Source organism: Sander lucioperca, chromosome 4 (genome assembly GCF_008315115.2).
Source record: "Sander lucioperca isolate FBNREF2018 chromosome 4, SLUC_FBN_1.2, whole genome shotgun sequence".
Lineage (NCBI taxonomy): Eukaryota > Metazoa > Chordata > Actinopteri > Perciformes > Percidae > Sander > Sander lucioperca.
In genome coordinates, this window is record NC_050176.1 from 10,283,259 (window position 1) to 10,302,868 (window position 19,610).

Genomic DNA, 19,610 nt, shown 5'->3' on the forward strand with positions numbered 1-19,610 from the left:
ACCACCCACTTCCTATTTAATCTCATAACAAGCAAGACACTCTGAATACTTAACACTGAACTATTACACATCATTATCACCTTCAAACCTAAGTTTCTAACTGTATCCCACAAAATACTCCTGCTGCATAATAGCAATGTGTCTTATGGGTATGTTTTGCTAGGTGAAAGGTGATAACAAAAAGTGATCTTGGAGGATACATTTCTTTCACCATGGAAAAGCAATCATTACAGTGTCTTACAGTTGCTGTCTTGTGTATCCTTCCGGAGATGTTCACACATCTTAACAAGTCAAACCACAGGTGCATTCCAGTTGATAGATAGATATTGATCCCAAAAAAAGGGAAATTACAGTGTTGCAGCAGCAAAATATCAGACACACAGCACACATACAGAATATACATTAAATTAAAGGTTGAAGGTTTTAATGGACATTTCCCAGCTTAAACTTGCAATGCTACCATATAACTCACAGTTTCTAAACAGCACTAAAGCACAAATAGTCACTTTAAAAAAATAGAATTCATGTAGATGGCAATGACTTTAAATAATATACAGTTGACTTTATCAGTAATGTATTATCTACAGTAAATCTCTGCTCCATTAAATCTCCTTGATACACCCAGCGGTGTCAGGTTTAAATCAAATAGGAACTGTAGAGGCACACGAGCACACTGACTGATGGTGACACATGAGACTACAACGCACACAACTACCGGAAGTCGACTGAAGGAGAAGAAGAAGCAGGAGGAAAAAGAAGGCGCGCATTGCAGAAGGGTAACTGGTAAAATAAACTTGTTCACGACTTATTACTTAATATTACTTACTCTGACTTATTCTGACTGTAGAGGCTCGTTTCTGCTAAGTATTCAAACATTTGAGCGGCCGAAAAACGTTAAGGTTAACCGTTAACCGACAAATTCTCTACTTTGGCACAGGTTAGCAAACACTTTAACGGTTATGTTAACTTAACAGTTACGTGTTGTTATCTTACTTTAGGGGTGCTGAGACACTTGTATGTAGTATTAACGTTAGCTAGTTAAATTAGGAATATAACTAAAAGCTCGATAAGTCGATAACGTTACAAAGTTACAACTTCAGTTAGCCACTAATCAAACGTTATTGCTTCACGGACTTCATGGCCATGGCCATTACTTCTGTTTGGTTGTTTAAGGTATAATATATGCAGTGTTACTCTAAAAAAAATTTTTTTTATAAAGTATAGACTTATAAAAAAAAAAAGAATCCCTCTTGTGTGTGATGGTGTTTGTATCTGCAGAGACCCTGACTTCTACTTCTTTTGATTTTCCGGCAGACTAGAAGCCTTGCGGCAAATTGCTGCCTCTAACAGGACAGTTTAGGTAGCTAGCTAACATTCGGATGTATTGTCAATTTCAGCGGAGTAGTCTCGTAGCAGAGATATAATCCATGACTGCTTCGACTATCTCAAATTGATGTTCAGGGGGATTTAGTAAGTCTCTCAATGTCCCGTTCTGTATTCCCATGTGACATAGCGCAGAGAACAACTGTTCTCTTTCATTTTTGTATTGAAGACAATCCAAAAGTACACGTTGGACAGTTTGTTGCTGTGTGCAGGTTCCACAAAGTCCATCCTCATGCTTGCCCACCTTTGCTAGATCCCATACAAGTCCACAATGCCCGAGTCTCGGCCTTGTCATTATTACGGAGTGTCTTCTTTCTTTGACCAAATAGCACTGCTCTGCCTGTACCCCATTTTGAATTGAAAAATAATGACACCTCTTTTCCTTTTGCCACACTGCTGTAACATTTTTCATACCCTTAAACCAATGTCTCTTTTCAGTGCCATTTTAGCTGCCTTGTCTGCTATCTCATTCCCATCTACCCCAACATGGGCAGGACCCTAACCTCTGCCTGGATTCTCTCTTTTCTTCTTATTTTTCTTAGTGCGGGACCCCACATAGATGTGTAGTAACCGCTTTGCCCCTTAGCAGCTCATTCCAATGCACAAGTCGGCAGGGCACGTTAAAAGACCGCAATCCGGCGATTTTCCGCTGGAGTTATGTGGCGGTGGGAGTGTCACTGAACTGGCCCAATTGTGTGACGCCCTGTTGTGTTCTTAACCCCTCCCCCTCCCCCAGTGTAGCACAAGTAGACTTTATATCTCACAATTACTGTTAACTACATATTACACCTTTTGTTAGGTGTCCATTAAAATCAAATTACTGGATAAGTTACTAGGGTTGGCTGATGTCCCCTAAATTGGCAGTTGACGATGTTTACAGTAAAACATGGCGATGGACGATGGTATCGTCGTCAGGGAGGTGGGGGGGGGGGGGGGGGTTGTTATGTTTGCACTGAATAACGCATTTAATAAACGGAAACATAACTCTTGCAGCGCACATGAACAGATGCGCAATATTAGCGCACACATAAAATAGCACCCTCTTAATACTGTTGCTAACGTATATTCATAAATCCTGCACAACATCGTCCCGTACCTACAGGACATTAGACTTACTTATTGATGCACGCACACAGTAGTGTCGACAAACTTAGTCCAATGAGGGGAGAAAGGAAAGTGTGATAGCGTTCCACGTTAACGCTTTTTTCTCTCTCACTCGAGACCGCTGTGTCCAACGTTACTAGCAGAGAGAGAGAGAGAGAGATCTTTTTCACAAATAGGTTGCACTAGTACCATAAGAGGTACTAGTGCAACTAGTCAGGACTGAAAATGCATTTGATTTTATCATTCTAGTACCATAAGAGTTGAATTGACATGGGCAATTTATATAATAAAAGATCGATACTTGGCGTCCGTGTATCGATACAGTATTGCCATGGAAGATATCGCAATACTATGCTGTATCGATCCCCCCCAACCCCTACTACAAAGGTAGTATTTTATTACGAGTTTTACTGGTTTTCAGTGTAATTTTCCAGCTCGCACAGTGTAAAGAGCAGTACCGGGCAAGACAAGAGCTTGACAGTCGGCTGATATTTCAGGTTTTATTTACATTATAGCTTCACCTTTTAAAATACGTGTAGCAACAGCAGTGCTGAAAAAGGATTTGGACCAAAGTGTTTACAAGATGTTGATATGCAGGATTTCCTTGTGTGGATTTAACTCACCGTTTTCCTGAACAGCTCCAGCTCATTGTCAGCATAATCTGACGACATCCTGGTGACATCAGTCTCAGCCATGTTCACCTGGACACCAATCAGAGTGAAACAGCGATTAACAATTCTTCCAAGTGGTTGAACACACCACGGGCCCTAACTTGCACCCGGCGCAGCACAAAGGCCGACGCAAGTGTCTTTGCTAGTTTAAGACCGACGCGCTTGTCAATTTCCTGCAGCGCCCGTGACTAGGATTAGTGTGTGTCTAACAGGGTGGGGGGCGTGGCATCACGATGGTGGCTCTCCATCGTGATGTCGGCCAGCCATCACGATGATATCGTCCATCGGCACAACCATATAAGCTACCTAACATTAAAGCATAGTTGCATTTGTAAGATAGATATATAGATATTTATTGTCCCATGAGGGAGATTTGTTTTCACCGTCTGTTTCATGCACATGACAATATACACGGACATATACATCAACAGATAATATAGAGAAGACAGGTATACGGTATAGACACGTAGAAACAACCACATTTACAACAACAACACCGGATCTTTACAAAGTCAGCGAGCTCTCTGACCTACACTGAAATCTGTTACCCGTTGGATGCTTTTTGCTCAAGCCACATATTATTTTTGGTGATAGTTGATGGGGGGTTTGTTGTCTCTATGCGCATTGGATACTCATGTGATTGTTGGGTCTAACGGTACTTTACTTGAATACCAATTTCCCAGTATATTTTAAGTTTAAGACTGAATAAGAATCTGCATTCTGTGTGTCTAGATCAGTCCAGAGACATGGCACGACAGATGGAAGACAGCCATCGACGGTTCCTACAGACCATGATGGCCAATGGCATCGTTGATGAGCAAAGTGCAAGGACGCTCTATCAATATTGTTGTGAAACTCACAACAGTGAGTGATTTTATGTAAATATAGCCAGTTACTGATGTTTTTGATCCAGGATAAGTATAAAGTTAACCTCTGTATCAGACCAGAGGACTTACAGCAGATCATTGAATGACAAGAATAGAATTACACCTCTAACCTTTTGTCTATTTTGATCATTTTTACCTTTTGAAGTTCAACTCAATATTTACATTGCCTTTTTTTCATGGACCATTTTAACTGTATATAAACTTCATGAACATTCGTTGCGTTACAGTTACATTCCAAAAAATGTTAAATTAGACAAAAACTGAAATCAAGGTAAGGTCAAGGTAATTTTATTTCATACCCGCAGGTAAAATTGTTTTGCAGATAAAAAGAATAATTCACAGTCATCCACATAAAAGACATAAAAACATACAACTAATCACATACAAATTTACAAGTAAACCTAGACATCATGACAGACTGCGCCATAACACATACATATCCTCTATCCATATTAACTGTCAAGTACTAAAACTTCTCTCTTATTATTTAGGAATTCAATTGCAGCTGGAACAAAAGTATTCTTATAGCGTCTTGTTTTCCATCTCAAAGCCGCATACCGGCGACCAGACGGAAGTAACTTAAAATCATTCCTTAAGGGATGCGACCGATCACTCAAGACAGCACTTGCTTTCCGGTACAGCTGATTTGTGTAAATATTTCCTAAGTTCCTTTGATTTAATCCTATTATCTTACTTGCCCATCTTACAATTTGGTTTAAGGAGTTTCTGTTCTTCACTGACAGGCTTCCATACCACACCACTATGGAAAATGAAAATCTCACTAATAAAGGAGTTTAAAACATGGGTTGAAATGCACAAGAAATAACAATCGCAGGCAGTGGACTGTTTTCTAAACAGAAGTAACTTTTCTGCCCAAATAACTATATTTACACCTGAATCCCAAATTGCCAGGATTTGCCAGGTTGTTGGGTTTACTCTATTCTATTCCCTTTTAATATTGAACTGTGTCCACAGGAGAAGTTAAAACACGAGCGTTACACAAGTCTTCTTGATACTAACAAAGTTGGGCTTTATTTGTTTTGTTCTTGCAGCACAGCACACCCCCGATAAACTGGATGATTTCATTGAAACCATCAACTCAAAGCTGCAGCCCATGTTCATGCAAGTTAGAAAAGGGATGTCTGAAGACAACGGTCAGCAGTTCTACGCTTTGGTGAGTGGGTTTAATAGCTGTACTGGGCCTGTTTTACCTAATTAGTGACTATTTACTACCTATACTATAGGAAGCACGGTGGCTCAGTGGTTAGCACTTCTACCTCACAGCAAGAAGGTTCTGGGTTCGATTCCGGGTCGTTCTGGGCTTTTCTGTGTGGAGTTTGCATGTTCTCCCCGTGTTTGTGTGGGTCCCCTCTGGGTGCTCCGGTTTCTTCCCACCATAAAGAAATGCGCGCTAGGTAATTAGTACTACAGTTGAAAATTAAGAACAGAATGTGCTGAGAGACAATTAAATCAAATGAATTTTAGACACACTGTCTGGTCACGTCATTTCAGCATGAGAGAATCAATCTTCAAAATAGACAAAAACCAAAAGGTCAAATTTAAATGTAATTTTCCCTTTACGCGATCACTTACCGCTGCCTCAAGATAGCAAAACGCAAAGATGGGCGCAGGTGCATTTGCTATTTAAACGACGCGGGCGCCGGACGGGAAATTGACAACTGCGTCGGTCTTAAACTAGCAAAGACACTTGCGTCGGGCTTTGCGCTGCGCCGGGTGCAAGTTAGGGCCCGTGGTGTGTTCAACCACTTGGAAGAATTGTTAATCGCTGTTTCACTCTGATTGGTGTCCAGGTGAACATGGCTGAGACTGATGTCACCAGGATGTCGTCAGATTATGCTGACAATGAGCTGGAGCTGTTCAGGAAAACGGTGAGTTAAATCCACACAAGGAAATCCTGCATATCAACATCTTGTAAACACTTTGGTCCAAATCCTTTTTCAGCACTGCTGTTGCTACACGTATTTTAAAAGGTGAAGCTATAATGTAAATAAAACCTGAAATATCAGCCGACTGTCAAGCTCTTGTCTTGCCCGGTACTGCTCTTTACACTGTGCGAGCTGGAAAATTACACTGAAAACCAGTAAAACTCGTAATAAAATACTACCTTTGTAGTAGGGGTTGGGGGGGGGGGAGATCGATACAGCATAGTATTGCGATATTTTCCATGGCAATACTGTATCGATACACGAACGCCAAGTATCGATCTTTTATTATATAAATTGCCCATGTCAATTCAACTCTTATGGTACTAGAATGATAAAATCAAATGCATTTTCAGTCCACTAGAAGGTGCTGTTGAGTTTTTTTTTCTGGTGAGGTCAGCAGGAAAAAATGATCTTTTTAGGTAAAACAAACGTTAACAAAGTTTGTGAGACATAATTTGAATTTGAAAAAAAAAAAAGGTAAATTGCAATATATCGCAGAATATCGCATTATGTTTAAAATCACTTGCTTGGCGAATCTTCAGTCAGAAAGGGCCCGTACACCTCAATCATCTTGTTTCTTTTTATTCATTTCAATGTCCGATTTAGGCAGAGGGGAAAGTGCACAGATGTTTGGGCGATGCCTTCTTCAGTGTGCAGAGTGTGTCCTGACTAACCTGAGCTGCTCTGATTCAGATGGACCTGATCGTGTGCTCTGAGAATGGCAAGGCCTCCTCCACTGATATTCTGAACAGCGCCGACACCCTGACCACCAAAAAGCTGAAGAAGAGCGAGACCGAGCACCTCTTGAACCGACTCGTGCATGACAGATGGCTCAATGAGGTAAAACACAGTGTCTACACCAGGATGTCAAAATGTTATTTAGTTATGTAGTCTCTGCTCCTTTTTCTACAAACTTCTAACACTTTCTGCCTGGACAAAAATCTATGTTTTTTAGATCGACTTAAGCACTTTTATCGCTTTCATTTAATGTCAGCTGGGGGCACTTTCATAAAGCGATTCAACTTAGTTTGGCTATCTTTTGGTTAGCCAGCTTCACTAAGATTAATATTGGGGATGTCGATTATCAACCGGCTGTGTTAAGTAAACTGGCTGTGTTACTGATCCCTGTTGGGGAATTAGGTTACTGAACGAGGGTAAGGTTCTGCAATTCAGTGGGGGGGAAAGATGTAAAATATTCTTTAAGATTGGTGCATGACAAGAATATCAAAAGTGATAATATAAAATAAACAATATCATCTTAAGCCAGGCTGTCATGGTTGAAGCTTTGACAGACTTGTTAATATTCCCAAAACCAGACTTTGCTGTTCAAATCGTGGCGAAGTAATATATAAAATGGGCCAACACAATTTGTCATTCTACATTTGTAATATAGATTTATTTTTCAAATCATTTCAAATCACATTCACTACTAACCAGATGAAATTTGACCAGTATCTTTGCTGTAGCATTTAAACACTTTTTTTGTCGTTGCTTAATTTGTTGTGTGATTTATTTCTGTTCATTAATGTAGAAACGGGGTGAATACACTTTGTCCACCAGATGTATTATAGAGATGGAGCCATACATTCGCTCAATGTATCAGGACCAGGTCAAAGTGTGCCACATCTGTCGCAACATCGCTTTCCAGGTAAATGTTACCTCTGTTATGTATAAACTTTATACCCTGTGATAAATACCTGAATAAAATGAATTAGAATCAGTTCTCTAATTGGGATTCTCTCAATACTACTTTCAGTATATGCCTTACTGGTAAGAACTATTTTTGATTTAACTTCTATAGTTAAATGATTACACTGGTAATTGTTTCAAAGATTTACTTCACAGCAATTTTGTAACTGAAAGGTAGTGGCATTTAAAGATATCTCTTTTTTTGTATTTATTTTTTTATAAATATGACCATAAAAGTACAAAATCAAATGTTTTAATGAAATAAATGACTAAATTAGATCATTGTACTATTTGACGCTGTCTGGAGTACATATGATTATAGTGTAGAGAAGTCATTCACTTGGGAAGTCACACAGACTTGCTCTTGACTAACTACATGAATATGAATGACGAAGAATGAACTCTTTTAATAATAGGGTTATATGTGTTTCTGCATTACAAACAAACCAATAAGATGCATATGTAGGGTTGGGTACCGAAACCTACGCAAACAGTTGTATTCGGACCGGATTAGAAGGCAAATTTCAGTTCCTCATTTCGGTTCCGACTGAAATATTTTCCCTCTGTCGCTCCGGACGGCGGCAGACTCTTTTTTCTTTCTCCCTTTTCTGCCGAGTGGTGCACGTGCCCGCTTGCGGTGTGAAGCGCGTGTCCGCACTATTCTCGGACATGCACTCTACAATGACTGCTGATAGACGGCTTTTTGTACACGCTCTGAAACGGACATAAAAATATCACACTTTCTCTGTAGTCTACCGTAAATGTAGGCTACTTTTAAAATGGCATATTTTCCCTCTGGGCTCACCAAAAATGACGTAAAAACATATTAACCATTCATTGACTGCACATTATCGCTAGTAACATTTTACACTTGCTCTGCTAGTCTATCGTTCAGGACAAGACCCTGTAGCCTGGTGGTGGGGGAGGCGGGACAGCCTCCCCAAATTGTCTGCCCTTTCAAACTCATACCTGTGTGTCCAGGCCTCTTGGACACCCTCTGAGAGAGTTTTCTCCTGTGCAGGACATGCCATAAGTCAGGAGAGGTGTCTTATCTTGCCAAATTGTTCAATTTAAATAATTTTCAATTTTAAAAAAAACTCCATAAAAAGCCTTTCTTTTATGTAATTTTTCAGTTTTTCAAGAATCGGTTTAGGAATCGGAATCATTTTAAAAGTACCGGTTCGGCATCGGAATCGTAAAAATCCAAACGGTACCCAACCCTATGCATATGTAATAGTGACGTGTCTGTTAGTTCAGTTTTTACACCCTGTGTCATGTTGCGTTGTTCTTCACCTTGCATTGACATTTGTTACTTTTGTAAACGGTAATGACAGTGTGACAAACCTGATCTTTACAAAATAAAGTTTGCTCACAGTATTAATCTGATCTCATTTTTCTTTTTTTCAGTGCCAAATTTGTGAGAAGCCTACATGTGGTATAAAAATACACAACCCCTGTGTGGCCAGGTATTTCAAAGGAAGAGCAGAGCCGCGGTGTCCAGCTTGTGATGACTTTTGGCCTCATGAAATCCCTGGTATTTATTGTTCATTTATAGATACTGTTTACACACATATTAGTACTGCAATCATTACATAGATGCACATTTAAAAGTCCCACATAGATTTATCACTTGCTTCCAGATCCGTACCCAGGATGCTCTGCTTTTCAAAAATCACATTTTGCACATTTTAATTTTTGGAAAGTAATACATTTGGAATTTTGTGGTACAATATACTGATCTATTGTCTAAATTGTTTATATATGATGCATTACAAATGGCTACACTATTTTACCATTATAAATATGTTGGCCTTTATGTTCTTTTTGATTTATTTGACCTTTTAAAACCACATAGTAAATTAGACTTCATTTAGATGTATTTATATATAGAATGCAAATAAATAGATGTATGAACGGCAATTGACTGGAACAAGAAATCCCTCTCTGCTTGTATGTTTCACATATTATTTGCTTTGTTGATTACAGAAGTCAGACGGCCCCGGTCTCAGTCAAAACGATGAGGACTTCAGCATCAAATGTGTTTTTTTGTTTGTTAAAGTTGTTTAGTATTTTTAACATAACTTTGTAATAAACCAAACTGTTAATATAAATGTCTTTTTATAGTTATTTTTTACAAAAATGAATGAGAATGTGTTTCACTGAAATGTCTTTGTTTATTTACACACAATCTTCATGAAAAAACGCCGTTTCTTATTCTGCTAATTTTGTACACAATATATCTGCATCTGAATGTTTGTTCCGTCCTTTATTCTTTCCCTGTAGTCATTTTCAGATTGCTCCCTTCTATATGCCACTTTAAGCTGAATTATTAAGAACATAACAAAGCTTCTCAAAATGTAATGTTAAAACACTTTTTGTTTCATCCATGATAATTCTCTCCAACAAGATTCTGCATCTGACAGATCAGGCCATAACCACTGGAAACAGAAATCATAAAGTCTGCTGTTAAACATTTTTTCAAAGTGGTTATGGTTTGAATTATATTAGTTTTGCATCGCTGATGAATCCATACATGTATAATTCACACGTTAACTTGATAATCCTGTGTTTGAATGGAATTACTGAGATAGTGATTAAATACATTTCACAATTTGAGAGAATGCTTTCTTTACATGTTCTTTCTCCTCAACATTTGGAGCAATGTGAGGTAATGCAGTTAGGCAACCATTCATAATCTGAGCTAGAATTATGTTTTATTTCTTCAAAACTTAACTATCTAGACAAAAATAACAGCTTTAGAGGCTCTGTTAATAAATATCAAATTGTGTTCACAATTAAAAGTATACATTATGCTGTATTTGATAAGTAGACTGGATGTTTTTTAAGAAATGCCTGTATGCAAAAGGTAAACCTGACTAGTAAAACTATTATTTCACCAGGTCTACAACTACCAACTAACTTATAATGTAAGGCAAAGAAGAGCAGAAAAGTATAACATTTAAGAGGATTAAACTATCAAATGTTTGGGTTATTGCTTAAAAAATACTTACAGTAGATAAATTGTTTATGTTGTCACATGCTGCATTTGTGTTGTTTACATACTCTACCATCACATATGATCACCAGCATTTACATTTTTTGCGACACTTTCACTTACTAGGTGATATAGGTTATATAAACATTGTGTAAGTGACTTTAAAGTATATTTGCCTGAGAGGAGTCCTGCTCAAGTATCTTCAGGGTGACAATTAACTTGATAGCTTTTCTAAACCACGGATAGAAAAAAGCATATATGAGTGGGTTCAAACAAGAATTAAAATACAACAGCCAGGACACAATGGCCCAAGATGAAACACTGTTTGAGATGTCCTGTCCTACGAGAGAGGGATAGTAATATGGACAGAAACTCATTAAAAACACCAGTATGACAACACCCAGAGTCCTGGCTGCTTTTCTCTCCGATTTCTTTGCAGTGACTCTAACTGCACCGCCTGCAACAGCTGTAATATGAGACAGCATGGCTCGAGCCTGAGACACTGCCACAATAAACACTCTCACGTACAGAACGAGGATGACTGAGCAGGGGCCGATAAATGTGATCACAAGGTCGACAGTTCCAGAGACATAGTTAATCACCACCACACACTCCCCATAGCAAGAGTTATATCTGTTGGGCTCCCTGAGATGGTCCTTTAAAATCAGCCCGTTGTAGAGAAACGAGCAGGCCCAGCACAGACACACAGACACCTCAATTCTGCTGCGAGTGATTTTGTTTAAGTACTGCAGAGGATAACAGATAGCTACAAAACGATCGATCGATATGAGCACCATGTTCCCCACAGAGGCTGAGGTGAGGGTGAAGCCAAAAATGTATGACAGAGCGCACATGAGATCACCCAGCAACCAGCAGGTTTCTATGAATCGCACTGTTTCCACCGGCATCACCAGCAGCCCAACCAGGAGGTCTGAGATGGCCAGGGAGAGCAGGAGCAGGTTGGTGGGGGTGTGGAGCTGTCTGAAGTGGGAGATGGAGATGATGACCATCAGGTTGAGAGCTACAGTGAGCACAGAGATGGAGGAGAGCAGCGTGTATAGGAGGATGGCCTCAGAGCGAGGACGCATTAAACCTCTGCAGGACGAGTTCAGGAGCTGAGGGTAGCAGAGGAGCTCTGCCAGGCCGTCCATCATCCTATACTGGAGAGAGGTGATGATCAGAACCTGCTAAGCTCAAGCAGCGCTCTGATCTTCTGAGACATATAGTGCAGCTCATTTGTCAGCTGTTGTCAGCCTATTCCTTGTTCCTTGAATTTCTCCTCCTCTTCGTCACCTCTCCCTTGCTTATTCCACCCGCCCTTCTTTATCCCACTGTTACATGATGCAATATACTAGTTTCATGCAACTGATGGAAAAACAAAATATGTAAAGCTTAGGAAAGTTACATCAGCCGCCTTAAAGCCTTGAGGGGATAGGTGTCTGGTATCTGGTCATGTCATTAATCAACAGTTATGAGTCAAGCCAACAAGTTATAGTCACAGAGACTTTACAACTGTGGTTTTCTGACTTGTTCTGTCCTTTGTTAGAACATATGAGACTTCAGCACCACTTTAAAACAACTGCTGTTGTGGTTGTGTGAATAAACATGTTTCACATGTACGAGCATAGGCACAAAACCATTGTGGTGAAACTGAAGGCTATGCTGGAAAATTAGAGTCCTATAGCAGTTTGTGTGGTGATGCTTATATACCCAGGTTTGGTCTCTGATGAAATCAACAATAATTTTGATAATTGTTAAGTTAATTGTTTAAGTCATTGGCAGGATGTTCTGCTTTTCCCTGTTTTATGTCAATGTATTTTGAATATTTTTGGGTTTTAGACTATTCATCAGACAAAACTGACAAATTGACGAAGGCAACTTGTGCTGTGGGAAATTGCAATGGGCACTTTTCACGATTTGAGAACATTTTATTGACTAAACAGCAAGTCACTTAATCAAAAAGATGATTTTCCGCCTTATCATGGTGGAGGGGTTTGTTGGACTTGGCGAGGCTCTGCTTGCTCTTACATTTGGTTTGACAAAGGGCTACTGGCAGATTCCCCTGTGGTCACAGTCCAAAATTCTCATCAACCTCCAAGGTTTAGGACAATTTGATCTAACTTTCATTCAAGTAGTTTGGAGCCCTAGCTTACTTCGACCACATCGTTATTGTAGGCACAATACTGAAGTGCTTCAGACCGACAGGACCCAGAGCCAACCTGAAAAAGTGTATTTTTGGTGTGCTTAGGTAAAGTATCTGGTTTACTGTATGCACAGGTAGGGGGAGGTGTGTCCCAAGGTTAGCCACGGTGGCCCTAAAACAAATAGGAATAGGAACAGGTTTGGCATCTAATAATGTCATCCTTAGGTTTCACTGACTTCTCCCGCATGGTACAGATACAGTCTAAAGCTACTTTATTGTCACATACACATACATGTAGCGAAATTCATTCTTCGCATTCAACCCATCCCTCAAGGGAGCAGTGGGCCGCCATTTACAGCGCCCGGGCACTCTAGCCCTAGCCCAACTCCAGATCTGAGCCAGTGCCTTGATCAAGGGCACTGACTGGAGAACCTAGTGCATGTTTTTTGACGGTGGGGGAAACCGGAGCACCCAGAGGAAACCCACGCAAACATGGGGAAAACATACAAACTCCACACAGAAAGGCCCGGAACGACCTGGATTCAAACCAAGAACCTTCTTGCTGCGAGGCCACAGTGCTAACCATTGGGCCACCATGCTGCCAGTCCAGAGTGGCCTTAACTTTTTTCCTTATTGTCTCAAGGCAGCTGCATTGGACAGAGGTCTCAGTGAACCATTTTGTCCTGAGAGGTGGGAGAGTTGAACACTTAGTAGTCTACATTAGGTGGACTTTCACTTCTCAGCATCTGTGTTACAACACTGTATTGAGGGGACAACCCACTGGCTTCAAGATGGTGCACAGCTCTTGAACAAAGATCGTAGAGGAAGTTTAAAATGCTCATGTTATGCTTTTTGGCTTTTTCCCTTTCCTTTATTGTGTTATATATCTTTTTTGTGCACGTCATAGGTTTACAAAGTGAAAAAGCCCAAAGTCCACCCCAAAGGCATTTACCATCTCCAACAGAAAACACTGTTCACAAAGAGCTCATTTGTAGTCCAGCCTTTACTTCCGTTACGACCGTGCGTCACTCTGTAACACGTTATAATGCTCGCCTAGCTGCTAGCGTGGTACTCCCTCATACTCTGCTTCTGACTGGCTAGTTGTCCTTACCTAGCTACTGCGCATGTGCGACTCTCAACAAAGATGGAACAGAAGTGAGATGCCTCACTCTGTAGCTAAAACGGAGAGCTCAACACACAGGTTGAACAGGGGAGTTGCAACAATGTGCAGTACAACAAAAATATATATATATTTTAATTAAACCACGTAAACCTATTCTGATATAACCTCTAAATACAATTATGAACCTGAAAATGAGCATAATATGAGCACTGCGGTGCTGCGGAGGAGGGTCTGGCCAGTCCATACAGCATTCCGGGATGGGAGGAAAACTTGCTCTGGTTTATTGTCATTTCTTTAAACCAATCACAATCGCCTTGGGCCATGCTAAGCACCGGGAAAAGCCGCGGTGGCGCTGCAAAATAGCCTAGGGTAGGAAGTTGTTTTGGTGGAACGTGTACGTTCAAAAGTTGTTTTAGTTGTGCAACAGAAAACTCAGATTGGACAGATAGTCTAGCTAGCTGTCTGGATTTACCCTGCAGAGATCTGAGAAAAGGTTAACCATAGTCCTCATAAATCAACCATAGTTTAAAATGCCAACACAAAGGAAGCCCAAGGCAGCGGAGCAATCCAGGAAGTGGAACGTCAAGGATATAGACTAATGTAACAATGGTGTTATTATGGATCCCACGTAACTTCTAGGCAAGTCCCACCCTACGAAGCAGCCCGATTAGTTGGGGTTAGGCACTGACCTCGAGTGATTAAGGTTAGGATAGCCGATTGGTCAGGGGCTAGGACCTGAACAAATCGGGTTCCGTTACCTTGTGTAAGCATCGATGCCTGGCCAATAGTAGCGTGTGAATGCTATTGAAGGTCGGGTCCCTCCTAGAAGTTGCGTGGGTTCCATAATCACACGTAACAATGACTTTGTCCAGTCACAGCTGCAAGTAATTAGTAATCAGGACAACTGTCTGTTTATCTGTTTGCAGATGCTGTGGCCTCAGGCCCCTGATGAGACGTACCAGGTAGTCAGCCCAGAAAGATTGTGACTGGATAGTAATAGAGTGTGTTTGCTTCCGCAGCAGGCCTTTTTAACAGAAGACATTTTGACTAGGCCTGGCAAACTCGATTCCTTTTAAGGATTCGGGTTATTCTGAGTCACTCACTAAACTGATCTGGGTTGTGCGAGTCACTTGAGTCACTTTCTGTCTGCTCGACCTAATTGCATTTTAACATACTACATTTATATATTACACCAAACCTACAGTAGGCCTAGCTAGGCTACGTGCAGAACATTGTGTGTTATTTCAGAAGTGAAAGAATGGCTTTTGTTGTGGATTTGCTTTACCCTGACTCGAGGAGAGACTTCACTCGCTCGTCTGCTACAGATCATGACAACGTAGCCAGCTTATTCGCGCGATTGACTGACTCACGCGAGTACTCATGATTCATCGACAACTCATTGAGTCTCGAGTGAGTCCCATGGTCTGCGAGCTTGCAATGTTTCCGGCTCTGAGTCTGCGGGTTGGGGAGTTCCTATAACCTGTCTCGGACTGTCTTGTAAGTTATAAAGCTTTTGGCAGCTAAGATGGCTAGGACTAGTAGTAGCTAATGTTGCAAGAGGTTTGTGTGTGGCGCTGTTATCATTTTAGATTGAATTGTAGTAGGACTCCACTGATCCGAGTTAATGATACTAGAGACTCGCGACTCATGAGTTAATTTAAAGAGTCGGGTGAAAGATTCGAGTGAGTCACGACTCTAACAGGTTTAATTTTGATATTTCACAGCAGGAAAAGCACAGGTGTAAATAATAAAATGAATGATGGCAGAATTTCATTTGGCTTCTTCAGTTTCAGGGTCCTGGTAACAACATGCTTACTCACTGTCACTCTGTGATGGAGCCATCGCCAATGTTCATTGGTAATCACAAACCAGTACATTTATATTTTTATATTTTCATGAATGTTCTTCATTTTGACCCCAGCTGAGATCATGGCTCATAGTGTAAAGGGTATATGGTTGCATCATGTGTTGATGCTAAAATGTGTTTATTAACACCTTTGACTAGAATTGTCCTGTGGTTTACTAACGTGTTATCAGACATTGTTAAGGTGTGAACATGTCCCTCTGGTACACAACACTGCTATCAACCATAACGTTTGTTTGTTTTTGTTTTTAATGTTGAGACTAATGTATCCTCTGAGGTACTGATTAGTTAGATACGTTTATGTGTGTGTAGTCCTAAATAATATCAATACAAAACCTAAATCATTCTGCAGTGTTTTCAGATAATAATTTAACAATTGGTGTAACCAATTATTTTAGAGATTATGTTTTTTTCTTTTTTTATGTTCTTTATCACTTCAATAATAGTATGTTTTCAGCTTTTGCCAAAAAAATGCAGCAAATCCAGTTCAGTAGACCTTTTGTCTAGTGTTTTGTCCTTGTACTCATTAACCTTTTAACAGACACCTTTTTGTAATTTTCACCTATTTTGCATGCCCAAATGGAAAAGTTTATAACAAGGCCAAAATGCACGTGTGTGACTCATCATTTGAAAGATAACATCTTGTTTCTGAAAATGTGTTTGTTTAGCATGTGGCTAAAACACAACCTAAACCACATCAGTTCAAATATGGCTCCAAAACATTTGAATAACAATAACTAGGACATGCTTTATGCCAATCACCACATACCTTCTATGCAAATCACTACATACCTTCTACATCTTGTCAACCACACCTATATATATATATATATATAGAATATAAAACAATATAACCTTATGGGAGCTAAGGAGTTTTTAGTTTGTGGTGTCACTGGCTAGACTATAATGTATAAAAAAGAGGCATGGGTTAACTAGCCTACGGTGAAAATATGATATACTGTATAAAGAAGCTGGTTCCCAGCGGGCAGGTGGGTTTTGTTGACTGACTACAATTGATTCTTTTTAAATGTCCAGAGCTAAGTAAGTGAGTGTACCTGTCCCATAACTGAAAGTACTCCAGTACAAATACTTCAAATTCACGGGATCAAAATTCAGCCATGATGACACTAGTGCTCAAGTTGTATTGATCTTTTCTTTTGTTTACATTCACGCTGGAAACTTGGTTTGTGACTTTCTTTTTGTAAAGATGTCTGAAATTACTGTGAGTTTTGTGTTTTCAAAAAGAAGATTTATCCTGGGTTCTTAAGGATTAAAAACCTGCCGCATTTCAAAGTCCAGTGAGAAGCTGCATCAGGGGGATTCTCAAAACTTAAGCTTTTGTAAGATTTTGCTGTGCTCAACTATGTTAAACCTCTTAACAAGATTTGGTTTAAAAACCAATGGATTTATCCTTTAACAGTGCTTTCTTATCAGCATTGTTAATACCATTTCAGTCTTTTCACATCTGACAACCCAATGAACAATTGCTGAAATGAAGTTTTCAACATGTCTGGTAAATTTTTTTTAAATCTGTTTGTGTTATGTGATTATTGGCAGAGCCCTATTTATTTGGTAGCACTTAATAATTAAGAGTGTTTATAAGCCCTGAGTACATAATGACTTCATTTGAAATTAATGAGTAGTTCATTATTACCAAAATTTTTTCCTGATTTGTCAATTCCTTTATGTAGCCTGCATCCTTTATAATGTCATCATTACTTACATATAACTTGTCTTGTCTCTTCTGTATTTTAGATTAAAATATCTTTTGATAGAACATAATTCATTACACATTACTTTCTGTAGTGCATAGCACAACTTTTAAGAGATCCTAACAACACCTGATATGAAATATGAAATCTTTAACAAAACATTAACTCACAACTGACACATTGATTCTGATTTATTTGTTGGTATTAAAAATCCTTTACAGCACGCAAATATTTTGTTGTAACATTCATTAAACTATTAATGTATAGTTTTATTTTCACTTCAACAGACTATAATTTGCTAATTGTAAAATGTCCAATTATCTAATGAAGAAAATACAGTCCCATGTTGGATCGTTGTTGATGTGGTGCTGCCATCTGTTGATTATGAATACCTCTGGAGTTGTTATGTGGCAAATCAGACACTAGATGGCTCTGTTGGTAAAGCAGTCAATGTTGATTTAAAACGACGAAAAGGCATTTCTGTTATATGAACACAATATGTGAATAGAATTTTTACAGTCATCTCATACTTAACTAACTTGATCAGTTTCATGTTTGGATAGGCTACTTTTTTAGGCTTTTTTAACCTCCCTACCCATGTTCCCGTTGTATGTCACTCAGACTGAAACAATATACTGAGTGGCCTGTCATGGATACAATTAAAACAATATGGTCAGTGACTGCTGCTGACATGATGTGGTGAATTACAAAATGTACAGTAGACAGAAAGTGGAGAGCAACTCAAGTGAAACTATTAGTATTAAAGTGGAAATATGTTATTGTCTTTCAAGTGTGAAAAAGAAGATTTAAATTTTATACTCAGAAAACATTGATTAATGCAAACAAATTAGGATTCTCTGATAAAGCACAATTACTCTTTTTGTAGTGTTTTGGTTAAGCAAATAAAAGACAATAATAAATAATATTGTAATGAGGGTTTAGAAACTCACAGTGGTAATAGACTACACAACACACATTACTTCACACGTGTTGTACTCTTCTTATTACCAGCTTATATTCCAGGCATTTTAATTATGTTTTTGCTGGTATTTACAATTTGGAGTGCTACAGAATAAGCCCTAGCCAAAATAGAAATAGCCACCTTGGTTTTCTTTTAATATTGGTGTGGCCATAACTGTAGAGCAATAAGAAACAGAATTAACTGGGAGAGAGACAGATGAGATACTTTTACTTTTACCATTGCACCTTTCTGCATTTTCTCCACACCACTCCTTTAAACATGCTACAACCAAACTTTACTGTAAGGGCACACTATTGATATCTTTCTTTGTATTTTTGTAGTATGTGTGCATGGATGTCATATGTCTGTGTGCCTATGTGTATGTATGTTGTATATAAGCTATTGGACACCTTAATTTCCTTCGGGATAAATAAAGTATCTCTATCTATATCTATTTTTAGAAAGCATGGATAGGTTACATTCTTCAGCGGGAAGAGGGCGATGTTGCTTAGAAGATGAGTTTTCTGTTGAGGAGGGAAGACAGTTGGTGCTCCGTTGAGCCAGAGAAGAGATGATGTAAGGTCGGATGGCAGAGGAGAGCTGAGCGGCCGCTACAGGGCCAGTCCTGCTGCAGATCTCTTTAAGCCAGGGGTCTTCAACATTTTTTTAGGCCGGGGACCCTTTATCTGGAAAAGAAACCGAGTAGGGACACCCTACTGCATATATTGTATACAATTGAGTTGCATATTGCCAAATTTATGAAAATAAATAGTCATTATTTATACATAATGTTTTAATGTTAAACATACATGTGGAAGGCAGAGTGAATCTTTAAGCTTAACTGTACGGCTACCATAGTGGCTACCTTATAGTAGGCTTATCTTCAATATGTAAAAATTATTTTTCACAAATAGGCCAATTTATCTTTGCTATTGATATGTTGGATTCGTATTAATGTATATTTTCAGACATTTTATTTTTTGAAAAAAGAAACTTTCAAAAAAATATATTTTTCAAATAATTTGGCGGCCTCCATGCACAACTCTGAGGACCCCCTAGGGGTCACGAACCCCCTGTTGAAGATACAGTGTCTTATGTATATGAAGGAGACCTTTTACCTTAGGTTGCATTC

The 19,610-nt window shown here is 39.3% G+C and overlaps 2 protein-coding genes across 4 annotated transcripts; one reads left to right on the plus strand and one right to left on the minus strand.

Annotated features, from left to right (window-relative positions):
- Positions 1–661: 661 nt before the first annotated feature.
- Positions 662–10,296, plus strand: nsmce1 (NSE1 homolog, SMC5-SMC6 complex component). Of its 3 annotated transcripts, none has more exons than XM_031289383.2 (8): positions 662–783; positions 3,891–4,022; positions 5,098–5,219; positions 5,857–5,934; positions 6,685–6,831; positions 7,523–7,639; positions 9,088–9,214; positions 9,667–10,296. In XM_031289383.2, exons 1-8 carry the CDS (start codon positions 681–683, stop codon positions 9,699–9,701), a joined length of 861 nt encoding a protein of 286 aa, XP_031145243.2. In that variant the 5' UTR covers positions 662–680; the 3' UTR covers positions 9,702–10,296. The 3 variants fall into 3 exon arrangements, with proteins under 3 accessions (XP_031145243.2, XP_031145244.1, XP_031145245.1); XM_031289384.2 differs by having other exon boundaries at positions 680–776; positions 9,667–9,791; XM_031289385.2 differs by lacking the exon at positions 662–783 and adding an exon at positions 804–937.
- A 540-nt stretch (positions 10,297–10,836) lies between these two features.
- LOC116042900 (trace amine-associated receptor 13c-like) lies at positions 10,837–11,826 on the minus strand. The gene has a single exon (XM_031289376.1). It carries the CDS (start codon positions 11,824–11,826, stop codon positions 10,837–10,839), a length of 990 nt encoding a protein of 329 aa, XP_031145236.1.
- Between the last annotated feature and the right edge of the window lie 7,784 nt (positions 11,827–19,610).

Excerpts from the sequence above, each read along its gene's own strand:
- nsmce1 (XM_031289383.2), top strand. The coding sequence starts at position 681 with ATGGTGACACATGAGACTACAACGCACACAACTACCGGAAGTCGACTG. Across the intron at positions 6,832-7,522 it reads ATGACAGATGGCTCAATGAG|AAACGGGGTGAATACACTTT; the intron begins GTAAAACACAGT and ends TCATTAATGTAG. Across the intron at positions 9,215-9,666 it reads TTGGCCTCATGAAATCCCTG|AAGTCAGACGGCCCCGGTCT; the intron begins GTATTTATTGTT and ends TGTTGATTACAG.
- LOC116042900 (XM_031289376.1), bottom strand. The coding sequence starts at position 11,826 with ATGGACGGCCTGGCAGAGCTCCTCTGCTACCCTCAGCTCCTGAACTCG.